The sequence below is a fragment of the Coregonus clupeaformis genome, chromosome 28 (assembly GCF_020615455.1).
Source record: "Coregonus clupeaformis isolate EN_2021a chromosome 28, ASM2061545v1, whole genome shotgun sequence".
Lineage (NCBI taxonomy): Eukaryota > Metazoa > Chordata > Actinopteri > Salmoniformes > Salmonidae > Coregonus > Coregonus clupeaformis.
This window is the reverse complement of record NC_059219.1, coordinates 30120104-30132949: the sequence shown is the minus strand read 5'-3', so window position 1 is coordinate 30132949 and position 12846 is coordinate 30120104. Positions and strand designations below refer to the sequence as shown.

Sequence of the window (12846 nt, the reverse complement as noted above, 5' to 3'; positions counted from 1 at the left end):
CGTTGATAAAGATGAGCCATAATGACTGTATAAAACAAATAATTAAAATGCTGAGAGAAAGAGATATTGTTTAACAGGTTACTTTTTTTGTGGTAGCATCCATGTAGCATCCAGGTAGCATACATGTGGATGCTACCATGATTATGGATAATCCTGAATTAATTGTGAATAATGATGAGTGAGAAAGTTACACAAGGTCAAAGATCATACCCCCAAGACATACTAACCTCCCCTGTTATTGGTAATGGTGAGAGGTGAGCATGTGTCGTGACCCGGAAGTTGGATGTAACTCTCACTCCCGCTGAGCTCCAGCTAATTCTGGGTCGGAGGGAGCAGAAAGCCATAAAGTGGGAATTTGTTGTGAAAATAAGAAAAACAGGAAGCAGAGGGACAAGCAGCTCCGCCCGTGGTCAACCTAGGATTGCAGCATCAGCAGGATTACTTCCATCGTCAGCACATTCAACTTCAACCAAAAGTAGAGCCGGGGGAATTACCAGAATGGGAGAGATGAAGGTGAAACTTGAACTTCCACTAACCCACTTCTTTGACATCCTTCTGGAAGATGACAATAACAGCGAGGACTGGGGTTTGGGGAGGGGGAGTCTATTATGGACCAGATGTAACCAGTTTTAAGGGAGTGATTGAATGAGGGGAAATTACAGTATTGTATGAATCTGATGTAACCGGTTTGTGGGGAGGAGTGTGTAAGGGAGGATTGACAGTTTATAAGTCTTTGCAGGTTAGAAGGGGTCTGCTTTTTTGTTTCAGAGAGCCTATTTGTTGGACCTCTCTCTTTTTGGGGATTTCTTTGCTATATTATTTACTGTTGTTTTTGTAGTTCCACTCTTCATAACACTGTTATTGATGCTTTTTCTGAATTCTTCAAAGACGTCAGTTAGAGGTAAGCCTCTGTTCTTTTACCCACACGGTCAGGGTCATATTATTTGCATTTTTCTTTAGGAGGAACAGGATTGGGTTTCTTCGAGGTTGGGAGCTAGGGTATTCATTGGACAAGTAGACTCATTGTAAAGGGCTTTGCTTAAATAAGAACAGGGAGTAGTTTTTCTCTTGCGGGGCCACTGACCGAAATAGAACAGAGGTCTTCCTCTTTTTCTTACCGTGTGGTTCCATGCTTGGGGTGTATATAGCAGTGTTTTAGGATGTTAGACTAAGGCATGACACGGTGACTCTACCTTTTCGTCTCGTGGGACCCTAGGTCCCATTACGGTGAGTAACTCCAGGTCCACAGGCGAAGGGTTGGTGACGCGCACAAGTGGGTGTAAAACTATATATGTATTTAATAATAACAGTTCCCCTGGTCTTATAGTTCCCCTGGTCTTATAGTTCCCCTGGTCTTATAGTTCCCCTGGTCTTATAGTTCCCCTGGTCTTATAGTTCCCCTGGTCTTATAGTTTCCCTGGTCTTATAGTTCCCCTGGTCTTATAGTTCCCCTGGTCTTATAGTTTCCCTGGTCTTATAGTTCCCCTGGTCTTATCGTTCCCCTGGTCTTATAGTTTCCCTGGTCTTATAGTTCCCCTGGTCATATAGTTTCCCTGGTCTTATAGTTCCCCTGGTCTTATAGTTCCCCTGGTCTTATAGTTCCCCTGGTCTTATAGTTCCCCTGGTCTTATAGTTCCCCTGGTCTTATAGTTTCCCTGGTCTTATAGTTTCCCTGGTCTTATAGTTCCCCTGGTCTTATAGTTCCCCTGGTCTTATAGTTCCCCTGGTCTTATAGTTCCCCTGGTCTTATAGACCTGGGAGAGCCTGATGAACTACGGGTCGCCCTACCCCTGAGCTGGACCCCCTTGCTGAGTGGTTTTTAATAAAAAGGTTTCTTCCACTCCAGCTGTCGGCCGCCGATCGCTACACCGGTGGTATCAGCGGGTTGCTGGGATCGGGACTGGGCTGGAAGGGCAACACCAGTGGGTAATAGGACTGAAACAGAGATAACCTAGGCCAGCTCATTAAGCTCAAGGGGGAGGCGTGAGTTGGGCAAGACACATGTCTTAGGGGTATGATCTTTGACCCTCTATAACTTTCTCACTCATCATTATTCAGGATTCATTCAGGATTATCCGTAATCATGGTAGCATCCATATTCATGTAGAAGTGACTATGAAAGTGACTCCAAAATGACACAATACATTATTTACCATTAATTTCTATTGGGCACAAAATCATCTGAAACACAACTAAAACAAACTGCAAAGGCATCCAACAACGTTGTAGTCACAAGCTTCATGTAGTCATTGTGTGCTATGAATATGGGAACAAATACTTAACTTTTGACTACTTTATTTATAAGAATCTTTAGGCGTGTCAATAATTTTGACACCTACCTTTTTGAGAAAAAAAGATAGGACTTGTTGAACACTATATCGATCACACTTTATTTGGATAGTCCAGATGCTTTACAGATGGTCATACTATCAACAAATGATCTGTTGATTAATAACTGCTTGCTAAGGTTAGTGTTAGGGTTAGGATTAGAATAAGGCTTAGGGAAAGGCTTAAGTTTAGGGTTAGGATAAGGTTTAAGGTTAGGGTCAGGGCTAGGGTTAGGGTTAGTTGAAATGTTACTGATAGTCTGTAGAGCATCTACAGATGGACTATCCAAATAAAGTGTTACCCATTTAGTCAAATGAGCAGCCGGACTGCAGCCCTGGGCCAGCATGAGGCATCTGCTTCCCATCCTCTCAAGGGAAATGTCAAACACTGACTGGCTGGGCTCCCTAGAGTGTGAATGAAATGTCTTCAGCAGGGTGATGTCACCATGACAAGGTGAGGAGACATGTAGAAGAAGGCTTTCTCTAGAGGCCCTTAAGCAACATTTATGTGCCATGGTTCTACAGAGAGTGGATTTGTGACTGTCTCTGTTTGATTCCGGAAGGGCAAAGACTTGACCGTTACAGCAGAGATTTCAGGTGTGGGACGAGACTTATGTTAGCTGGAGGTGGACAAAGATGTGCCGAGGAACTTACTGCCTCCCCCCATCCTCAGTCCATCCTCACTGAATAATCCATTTCCTTTCTTTAATCCACTTCTCTATAGTGAGCCACAAGTGTGTCCTGTTTGTATTGTTGGATGTTTTAACATATACATTGGTGGACTTAAACATTTGATGGGGATTAGTCCAGCTTAGCTCTGTGCTTAATGCAATGATTAGGGATTTCTGGCAGAGAAGATAAGTCAATTACTGTATCTCTAGTTATTCAGAGGCTGTGTTCAACTGTTAAGGGGCATACGCCTAAAAGCAGGACCTAAGAAAGAAGGAGCTGTTCAGTGTCAGCCAATACCTCCTCATTTAGGCCCATTCAGATCAACCAATTGTGCATGGTGACAGTCAAACAGGTCGCTGAACGATCCAGTATCACAAACAACTACTCAAAGTGACAAATTACACAGAGACAATCTGTGTTACTCAGTCAGATGCTGTACACCAAATGAGATTGCCCTGCCCATCAGTTGAACCATTATTAAACTGTCAGAGATGTAGCAAACGTGCAGAGTCTCCCTCTGAGAGCACGTTCCCTCCAAACACTTTACTGTGAGACTGGTAGCTTCGTCTGAGGCAGGCTAACAGTATAGACTACATGCCAGGAAACAAGGTAAACTACTAGGGGTCTGGAAATTTGTCAATTTGTCTTTTCTTTGAGCTGCAGAGCCCATCCCCAAACACAGCTGGATATAATCCTACCAGCTCTCACCTGCCAGAAACACACACAGCTCATCAGGTGCAGGGTGAAAACATCAAGTGAAATAGTGGAAGGAAGAACATAGTAAGAGAGTGTATTGCTACTGTAGATGATGGGAGCTCCTGCTAATGTCTGCACGGCCCTGTTAGGCCTACACTGAATCATAGCCTACCTGTCGTTGCATGTAGGATAGCCTAACACACCACAAGATAAAAATGTCTTGGTCTGTCAATTCAATTGCTTTTTTGTAAACAATAGGAGGTAATACATCTCACTTGCGGTCTTGTTTTCTTTTGTTGAGACAAAAAGGGTATTCTCTTGTAACTGTTGTCAGTATGTGGCTTCCTCTCCAAGTTCTGGTTGTCTTGTTGTCCTGTTGAAAGTATCTCCTCCCATGTAAGCTACAATAGTTTTTGTTTACCAGGCCTGCTTTGAGCAGCAATACACCACCAGCAAGTTGACAAATGTCATGTTTTAACTTGACAATCTCATTAGTCCTTGTCGTTGTTTGTAAATACGTTTGTTTTTCGTAGCACATCTCCGCTAATCACCTTGTCGCACGCAGTAATTATTATTAAATAATGATACATGTTCATGATATTATATGTGTGGAAGTATCCCTAGTTTACAGTAGTTCCCCGAATTAGAATGATGATGCATGCATGTAGGCTACTTAATTATCTAATCCATTGTTTTCCTCTGTTTCCCTCCATAGTTGCAAACGTGATTCAAAGCTTAAATTCCAACTGAATAGAAGAACATCCCCAAGACCAGATGCAATGGAGATGTTCAATTTCACCAACTTCACCTACTGGAATGCCTCTGAAGGCAATGACGCAGGGCCTGTCATTGAACCTGAAAGCCCATACAAGACTGTGGAGGTGGTGTTCATTGTATTGGTGGCTGGGTCCCTCAGCCTGGTCACCGTTATTGGAAATATCCTGGTCATGCTTTCCATTAAAGTTAATAGGAACCTACAGACTGTCAACAACTACTTTTTATTCAGCCTTGCATGTGCTGACCTAATCATCGGGCTGTGTTCCATGAACTTGTACACAGTTTACATAGTGATTGGCTACTGGCCCTTAGGGCCTGTGGTGTGTGATCTGTGGCTAGCCTTGGACTATGTGGTGAGTAACGCATCTGTCATGAACCTACTCATCATCAGTTTTGACAGATACTTCTGCGTCACAAAGCCCCTCAGCTATCCTGTCAAAAGGACCACCAAGATGGCAGGGATGATGATTGCTGCTGCCTGGGTCCTCTCCTTCATTCTGTGGGCCCCGGCCATCCTTTTCTGGCAGTTCATCGTGGGCGGGCGGACAGTGCCTGAGAGGGAGTGTTACATTCAGTTCTTCTCTAATGCAGCAGTCACCTTCGGCACGGCCATCGCAGCCTTCTACCTGCCCGTTATCATCATGGTCATTCTCTACATACAGATCTCTATAGCCAGTAAAAGCCGGGTGAAGAAGGAGACCAGGAAGCCGTCAGGTCCCAACCCAGAGGCCCTGTCCACTGAGCAGGCAAGGGGCAGTAATGCTGTTAAGCCCATCAACAACAACGTGACAGCAGTAGACACAGAGCAGGGCAGGACCCAGGCCACAGATGACGTGGCCAACCAGCATGACGGCAAACTGCAGAACGGCAAGGGCCCGTCCACCACGGGTGGAGAGGGGGAGATGGAGGGCAAGGATGGGGGCAGGGAGAACTGTGCCCACGGAGAGGAGAAAGAGAGCTCCAACGACTCGACATCTGGCAGTGCAGCTGCGTCCAACCACAAAGACGAGGAAGTGGTGCCATCCAGAGCAAACTGCAACGCCGAGCTTGTTCAGCATCCAACCCGCCACCGGGCCAAGGCAGGCGGCTCCAAACTCACCTGCATCAAGATTAAGACCAATTCTCCCAAGGGGGACTGCTACACGCCCTCCAACACCACGGTGGAGATCGTCCCCGCCACGGAGAAGCAGAACCACGTGGCGCGGAAAATCGTGAAGATGACCAAGCAGCCGCCCAAAAAGAAGAAAGCGCCACCGTCTCGGGAGAAGAAGGTGACCCGTACCATCATGGCCATCCTAGTGGCCTTCGTGGCCACCTGGACCCCTTACAATGTCATGGTGCTCATCAACACCTTCTGCTCCAGCTGCATCCCCAGCACGGTCTGGACTATCGGCTACTGGCTGTGCTATATCAACAGCACCATCAACCCCGCCTGCTATGCCCTCTGCAATGTCACTTTCAAAAAGACGTTCAAACATCTCCTCCTCTGCCAATACAAAAACATTAGGTCAGCTAGATGAATACGGCTGTGAGTGTATGTGTGCGTGTGCATGTGTGTGCGTGTGTATGTGCGTGCGTGTGCGTGTGTGTGTGTGAGAGAGGTTTATGATGCGGTTCCTTTTCTTTGTTTCAACTCTACGGCTCATAAGACAACACGTATCCTGCAGCCATGTTGGGTTTGACTCTGATGTATGAGATTTGTGATGCAACTGTTGAGACATAAGACTTAGAAAGAAGCACACAGCCAGGAGAACAAATAGACAGAACATGAAAAGGATAGAGAGCTCTGCACTGCACAAGACCAATTCTAAGGGAAAATAGGGCTGATTGAATTCACAACCTCCCGTTTGAAATTCAGTGTAAAAAAAAAAAGAAACCTGTACATATCAATGTATACGCAAAATGTAAATGTGTGTGTGTGTGTGGGTGTGTGCATCTGTCTGAGCGTGACAGAGTGATCCATCACACAGTTTCAGTGGAGATGTCCGCCAGAAACGACAGCACAAGGACATACAGTACATACTACAAGCTGTTTCTGTATGCCAGTGGCACTCTGTGTTGGAGGCATATGAAGCGGAGCAGCTTGTCTAAATTGCCTCTCTGGCATGTTCATATACGATTGAGTAACATGGCTGGGAGCCCTCCTATCTCCAGCAATGGACCATAAGAGGCCCCTGAAGGGCATAGCAGGACAGAGACCAGGGCTGACCAGGGTCACCAGCCACCACAATGTAGGACGGAGGTTAGGGAACTTGCTGTGAAAAAGTATATTCTTCCCACCAAAGAAAAAGGTGAGTAAACAAATAAATAGATCATGTAAAAATACATCCAAAAAGGCATTGTTCAAGTACGTTATTTTGCTTGTCATTTGTTTTCTACACCATTTTAGATGATAGCGATTTTATCTCTTACATTTCATGACATGAAGAGTTTTATGTTTATTTGATCATATATTAAGAAATTTTTTCTGTCAGATTGTCTAAAAAGGGTTATTTGGTTGTCCCCATAGGAGAACCCTTTGAAGAACCCCTTTTGCGTTCCATGTAGAACCCTTTCCACAGAGAGTTCTACCTATAACCAAAAAGGGTTTTACCTGGACCTAAAAAGGGTTATTCTATAGGGAAGCCGCAGAACCCTTTTGGAACCCTTTTTTCTAAAAGTGTATTGACGCTTGGAGCTTGTAAATTCATTCAGAGGGTGGCAGTTGGCAGGGGCTTGGAGCCAAACTCCTATTAGATTCTACAGGAAGGGATCTTGTGCTTTTCCAGTGATGAGTTGGGACATTCCTCTGAGATTGGTTTCTGTGACACAGGCATGGGGATTCTCAACATAATTTGATCCCGCTATGTTGCAGATGTTACAGCAAGAGCCACCCACCTGTTGTATGTCAGTCCTGACCAATAATGAAGCGAAAGATTGAAGAGGATTGTATTTTTGTCTTGCTGTCGTCAGAGGTGGTTTGCATTCGTTTGGTAGGGGTTACCAAGGTTGTAGAGTGATTGATAGAGTGTCATATCGTGGAGATTTAGATGTTATTTCAGTGTATGTTTCTATTGTTATATACTAATAATCACAGGCCATGGCCTTGTGAATTATAAGGGCTACTTGATGTTAGATATAGTAATTCATCTACATTTGTGTGTTTGTTTGTTTGTGTGTGTGTGTGTGTGTGTGTGTGTGTGTGTGTGTGTGTGTGTGTGTGTGTGTGTGTGTGTGTGTGTGTGCGTGTGCGTGCGTGTGTGTGTGTGTGTATTTCATCACATGAATATAGATTAAGTTGTATGTATTGTTTATGTATGTTAGTTTTACTGTGATCACGGTCTAATGACTTTAGAAATAATACGATACTAGAATTCCCATGTTTATGTGCCATACTGTTCGTGTCCATGCATTTCGTCCACTCTGAATGCTAATCTCCAACACAGTCCATTTATCTCTAACATGCTAATGTATTCCAATTTAATTAATGAATATAAAGCAGCCATGGGATGGTCGCCACGTTGGTTGCTAGGGGGGCTTAACAGAAAATTACACCCGCATTGAGCAGCCCTTAAAAGGCAGTCTCCTAAAAGAGAGATATGGGACAGGCCTATAATGGAAACTCACCATGAGCCTGATCAGATTATAAAATGATGTGGAACACCTACTGGAGATTAAAGATTGGCCATTACACGCTGGGTTTACACAGCCCCTCCCCTCCCGTACCACTTAGTGTCCCACTCGCTCCTGATCCCGTTATGTGTGACTGTGACGTCCCCTATATCAGGGCATTGTTTAAAGGCATTTACTATCTCTCTCTCTCTCTCTCTCTCTCTCTCTCTCTCTCTCTCTCTCTCTCTCTCTCTCTCTCTCTCTCTCTCTCGGTCTCTCTCTCTCTCTCTGACATTGTCCCCCAGTGTCTCCTCCCCCTTAATGACACTGTTATGACTAACATCGCCCCCAATATCATAAAGATAAAAGACAACGCAACCTACTGCAAATTCACTAGAGGCGTCAAAATAACACAAAATTGAGGTCATGAGTAATTATTAATACATTCTGCTTTTAATGGAAATAGTGATGGCAAAGGAAGTGCAAGAGGATGATGCAATCTTCCTTATTTAAATGCAGGTTATCCTCTGGAAGCCTGGCACGTATAATTCAGTCAATCTGTTTGACTGCACGAGCCCAGCAGTGTGCGCGAGGCATCCATCCAAGTTCACAATCCAGCCATCCGTCAGGTTGATAAGTGGACCCATGTCTGGGTGTCATCTGTCACACGTCTCAGTGGTTGGTGTTGCTAAGAGCCTCCTAACTTCCCAGAACGGAATGTCTGATTCATCTCAGGCTAAACTGTTGTTTGAGTGAAACCAGCAGGAAAGTAAGTGCTCGCCAACACAACTGGTGGTCTGGGTCTTTTTTGAGAACAGTTATCAGGGTGTATGATGAAAAGTGACAGCCAATTATCACCTATGGATGGACGGGGTTCACCGCCCCCAGACAAGATTGCTGTCAAACACTGCGTCTCAGCGGAATGCTCTTTCAGCTACTTTCAGACACAGTGGAAAGCTCACACCCTTTAGCACTCCTCACCCGTCAACTGCATATTGTTTGACTAATAGGACAAAATAAATCCTGCGGTGTCCACTTTGTACGGCCCGATAAACCAGCCTTTGTAGTCACAGTTGCAGAAAGGTGGCCTGTCGTCCACAGGATACACAACACGCTCTCGCATCTTAGGTACCATGTTTGGATACTGTCAGCCATTTCAGACAGGGTCAGCCAAAGGTTTCCACAAAATAAATGACCCATCCTTCAGGAATCACACACCTCTGTATAGTCTAGAGAATGATGGAAACAAAATGATGGAGAACAGTAACTCTCAGATGGATTTTGGCTAGACTTTTTATTACCATAATGTAACAACAGGACATAGCTCTCTGTCCGTGTGGTGGGGTGTATTTTTCATCGAGTGGATTCACTTGTCGGCGTACAAAGAGCCTCATTCCACTGTTATAATTCCCTCTCATCACATAAACATTGTCTCCATGGCGTCAACAGATCATCATGTGCCGTCTGAGCTAGCTGGGCTCCTCTTCACACGGCTTGTTTCAAAGGGCTAAACCTTTTTAGGGAGATTTATTTCTCCCTAAATGTATGATTGTGGTTGATTTTTTTGGTTTATTAGTTAGTTAGTTAGTTAGTTAGTTAGTTAGTTAGTTAGTTAGTTAGTTAGTTAGCTAGAGTTGTATTGTTTTTATAGTGTACTTGACAAAAGTGTGAAAGAGTATTTATTTAGATTGTGGTCTGTTCTTGAGCAGAGGGTAGTTACCCATTGAGATGGGAGCATCCTGAGTCTCTGTTTCCAGTTGAGATAGTTGGGCTACTTCTGCCACTTACAGCCATGTTTCCAAGGCGATGTGGTATGTGAAGTGTATCTGAAACAGACAATATATCGGCACATTGTATACTGAGCAATTTCAAGTGCCTTATTACTTATTACCCATTCTTATAATTGCTCATTGATATTTAAATTGATGTCTTATATTTTCAGTTGATGAAATCTTTGTTAGATGGTGGTGCAATTTAAGGTGACAGTCATGGATGTAGAAAAGCACAAGATCTTCTAAAGCCTAATAGATTTATCTTCTCCTTCTTCATTGTGGTCATGGAAGGCACAGGTTCAGTAAAAGGGGGAAAACATTTATCTATTTCATCCCCGGAGGTTTGGAGGGTTCTTTAGCGTGTGTGTGTGTGTGTGTGTGTGTGTGTGTGTGTGTGTGTGTGTGTGTGTGTGTGTGTGTGTGTGTGTGTGTGTGTGTGTGTGTAGAATCTGAGGGAGCACAAAGTATGTCAGGTTGGCTGGTGGGTGGTCCTGAGGGGGGCTATGCCTCCCGTCCAGAAGTTAGAGAATTTTGCATTTTTCAAACACCTGAAACAGTTTTATTCTGCAATCTAGAGCCATAATCATTATGCTTAATTCTATGTCAAAATGTGTGTGTGTGTGTGTGTGTGTGTGTGTGTGTGTGTGTGTGTGTGTGTGTGTGTGTGTGTGTGTGTGTGTGTGTGTGTGTGTGTGTGTGTGTGTGTGGACGTGTTTAACTATACTTTTGGGGACCAGAAGTCCCCACAAGAATAGTAAACCAAGAAAAATTTGACCAACTGGGGACATTTTGTTGGTCCCCACAAGGTCAAATGCTATTTCTAGGGGGTTTAGGGTTAAGGTTAGAATTAGTGTTAGGGTTAGAATTAGGTTTAGGGTTAGGGGATAGGGTTAGTTTTAGGGTTAGGGTTAGGAGCTAGGGTTAGGTTTAGGGTTAGGGTTAAGGTTAGGTTTTTGGGTTAAGGTTAGGGTTAGGGTTAAGGTTAGGGTACGGGTTAGGGTTAGGGTTAGGGTTAGGGTAAATAGGATTTTGAATGGGACTGAATTGTATGTCCCCACAAGGTTAGCTGCGCAAGACTTAGTGTGTGTGTGTGTGTGTGTGTGTGTGTGTGTGTGTGTGTGTGTGTGTGTGTGTGCGTTTGTCTGCATGTGTCGGTGTACAATAGAATGTGTGGGTGGGTACAATGTTTTGATTTATAAGAGAACCTTAGCATGTCAAAGCACCAAGTGGAATCTGTAAATAAAGACAACCCCATAGAAACACAAGCCACACATTGCATTCAGGGGGGCAGGAAACACTAAAGGATCAATGTTGTTTCTGTCCTCACATTCCCCGAATGAAAAGTGTCTCAAAAGCAAGTGGCTTCCGAAGACACACACTGAAAGATAAAGATACAAGACAAACATTTATTTTTGCCTAAACACATGTAAACACAATATGTTCATCATACTGTACATTTTGTATCACATTTTATAAAGCTATATCTATTATATTGTTGTACAAAATATAGAATTGAACAGTGTAACAGTATGTGTTAGATGAGTACTGCATCCAGACTGAACATGTGTTCAATGAGTGACAATAATATGGTGGTGGGAAAGAAAGAAACAAAGTTCAGTGGATGAGAAAAACAAACGCAATTCTGAGAGAAAGATTTCTAGAGAACGGATCACTGCCTTTTGACATTTGAAACTGAACTAAAGTAGACTCAACTGTCCCACTTGTTTTTGTTCTAGCTCTGTCCCATGTTTGGGCTTTGTGAGACTGGCGATCAGTCGAAGAGGAGAATCAATTGGTAACCTGCTGTATCTGTAGAGAAAAAAATCTATTACTGACAAACAATGAAGTGCTGATGATCAGCCAAGAGGGATTTGTGTTCGGCATCCATTTTGTCTCAACTTGTAAATGAGTGATGAGCGAAAAGGGACACAGACTGACCGTAGGGAGAAACTGTGAGACCAGCTGCTACAACATGCAGTGTAGTATTGGAAACGTAATATCTGGGGGAATTGTTATTGAAACATATTCAAAGTCTTGTCTCGAGGGAATTAACCATTTTGAACCATTGTAGGTGTGACTTCACTGGAATGTCTCTTCAAACGGACAAACGGAATACAAATGATAACAACCTGCAGTGTGGGAAATGTATATACAGTGTACTCTCTTCCAAAAGGGTTATTCAGCTGTCCCCATAGGATAACCCTTTTTGGTTCCTGGGAGAACCCTTTTTGGTTCCACGTACAACCCTCTGTGGAAAGGGTCTTACATGGAACCCAAAAGGGTTCTACATGGAACCAAAAATAGTTCTTAAAATGGTTATCCTATGGGGACAGCCGAAGAACCCTTTTAGGTTCTAGATAGCTCCTTTGTTTTCTTTGAGTGTACTGGGTGTTCATTTTTCAGTTGCGTCAGTATGTAAATCTTATTATTGTGCGCTCATCCACTGTGGCTCATGGCTCCTAATATGGTTGATATATTGTCTGTTAAAAACTTTTTGTTTGAATTGTATATATCTCTATAGTATACATTATATGTAATTTGGATGAGGTACAGTTGAAATGTACATAGGTCTACACATGTTTAATAGGTATCTGAATGTTCCCTTCTCACCCTCCCTCATCCTAATATGATACTCCCTCACCCCTAATGTACAGTAATAATGTTAATGATATCCTTTGCATCATTAGTTGATTGTTTAATTGTTCTGGACAATGAAGCTGAGTGTTAATATCACTGGCCGCTTATGAAGCTGTAAAATATTAACCATATTCAGTGGATGTATTGTGCCATATTCATTTTTTAAATCAATTCAAATAAAATTTATGAAAAGTGTTTCATGGCATTTTGTGTCCAGATTATGGAAATGATAGTGGTGTGGGGAAATGTATCACTTGTTAGGTCGAAATTGGAAAATACGTACATTAGTTGTTTTTTTTACTTTCATATTAAGCTTCCATAATTTCATATAAACATACAATTATTTCAATCAGGGTGAGTAAACATCACACATA

At 43.2% G+C, this 12846-nt stretch overlaps 1 protein-coding gene across 1 annotated transcript in view; it reads left to right on the top strand.

Moving 5' to 3' along the window:
* LOC121557856 (muscarinic acetylcholine receptor M2) overlaps positions 1–10438 on the top strand; it is a 67452-nt gene extending 57014 nt beyond the window's left edge. The window contains exon 3 of the mRNA XM_041871324.2: positions 4411–10438. Coding sequence (XP_041727258.1) covers positions 4475–5992 — 1518 coding nt within the window. The 5' untranslated portion in view covers positions 4411–4474 and the 3' untranslated portion in view covers positions 5993–10438. The remainder of the gene's footprint in view (positions 1–4410) is intronic.
* Positions 10439–12846: the final 2408 nt, after the last annotated feature.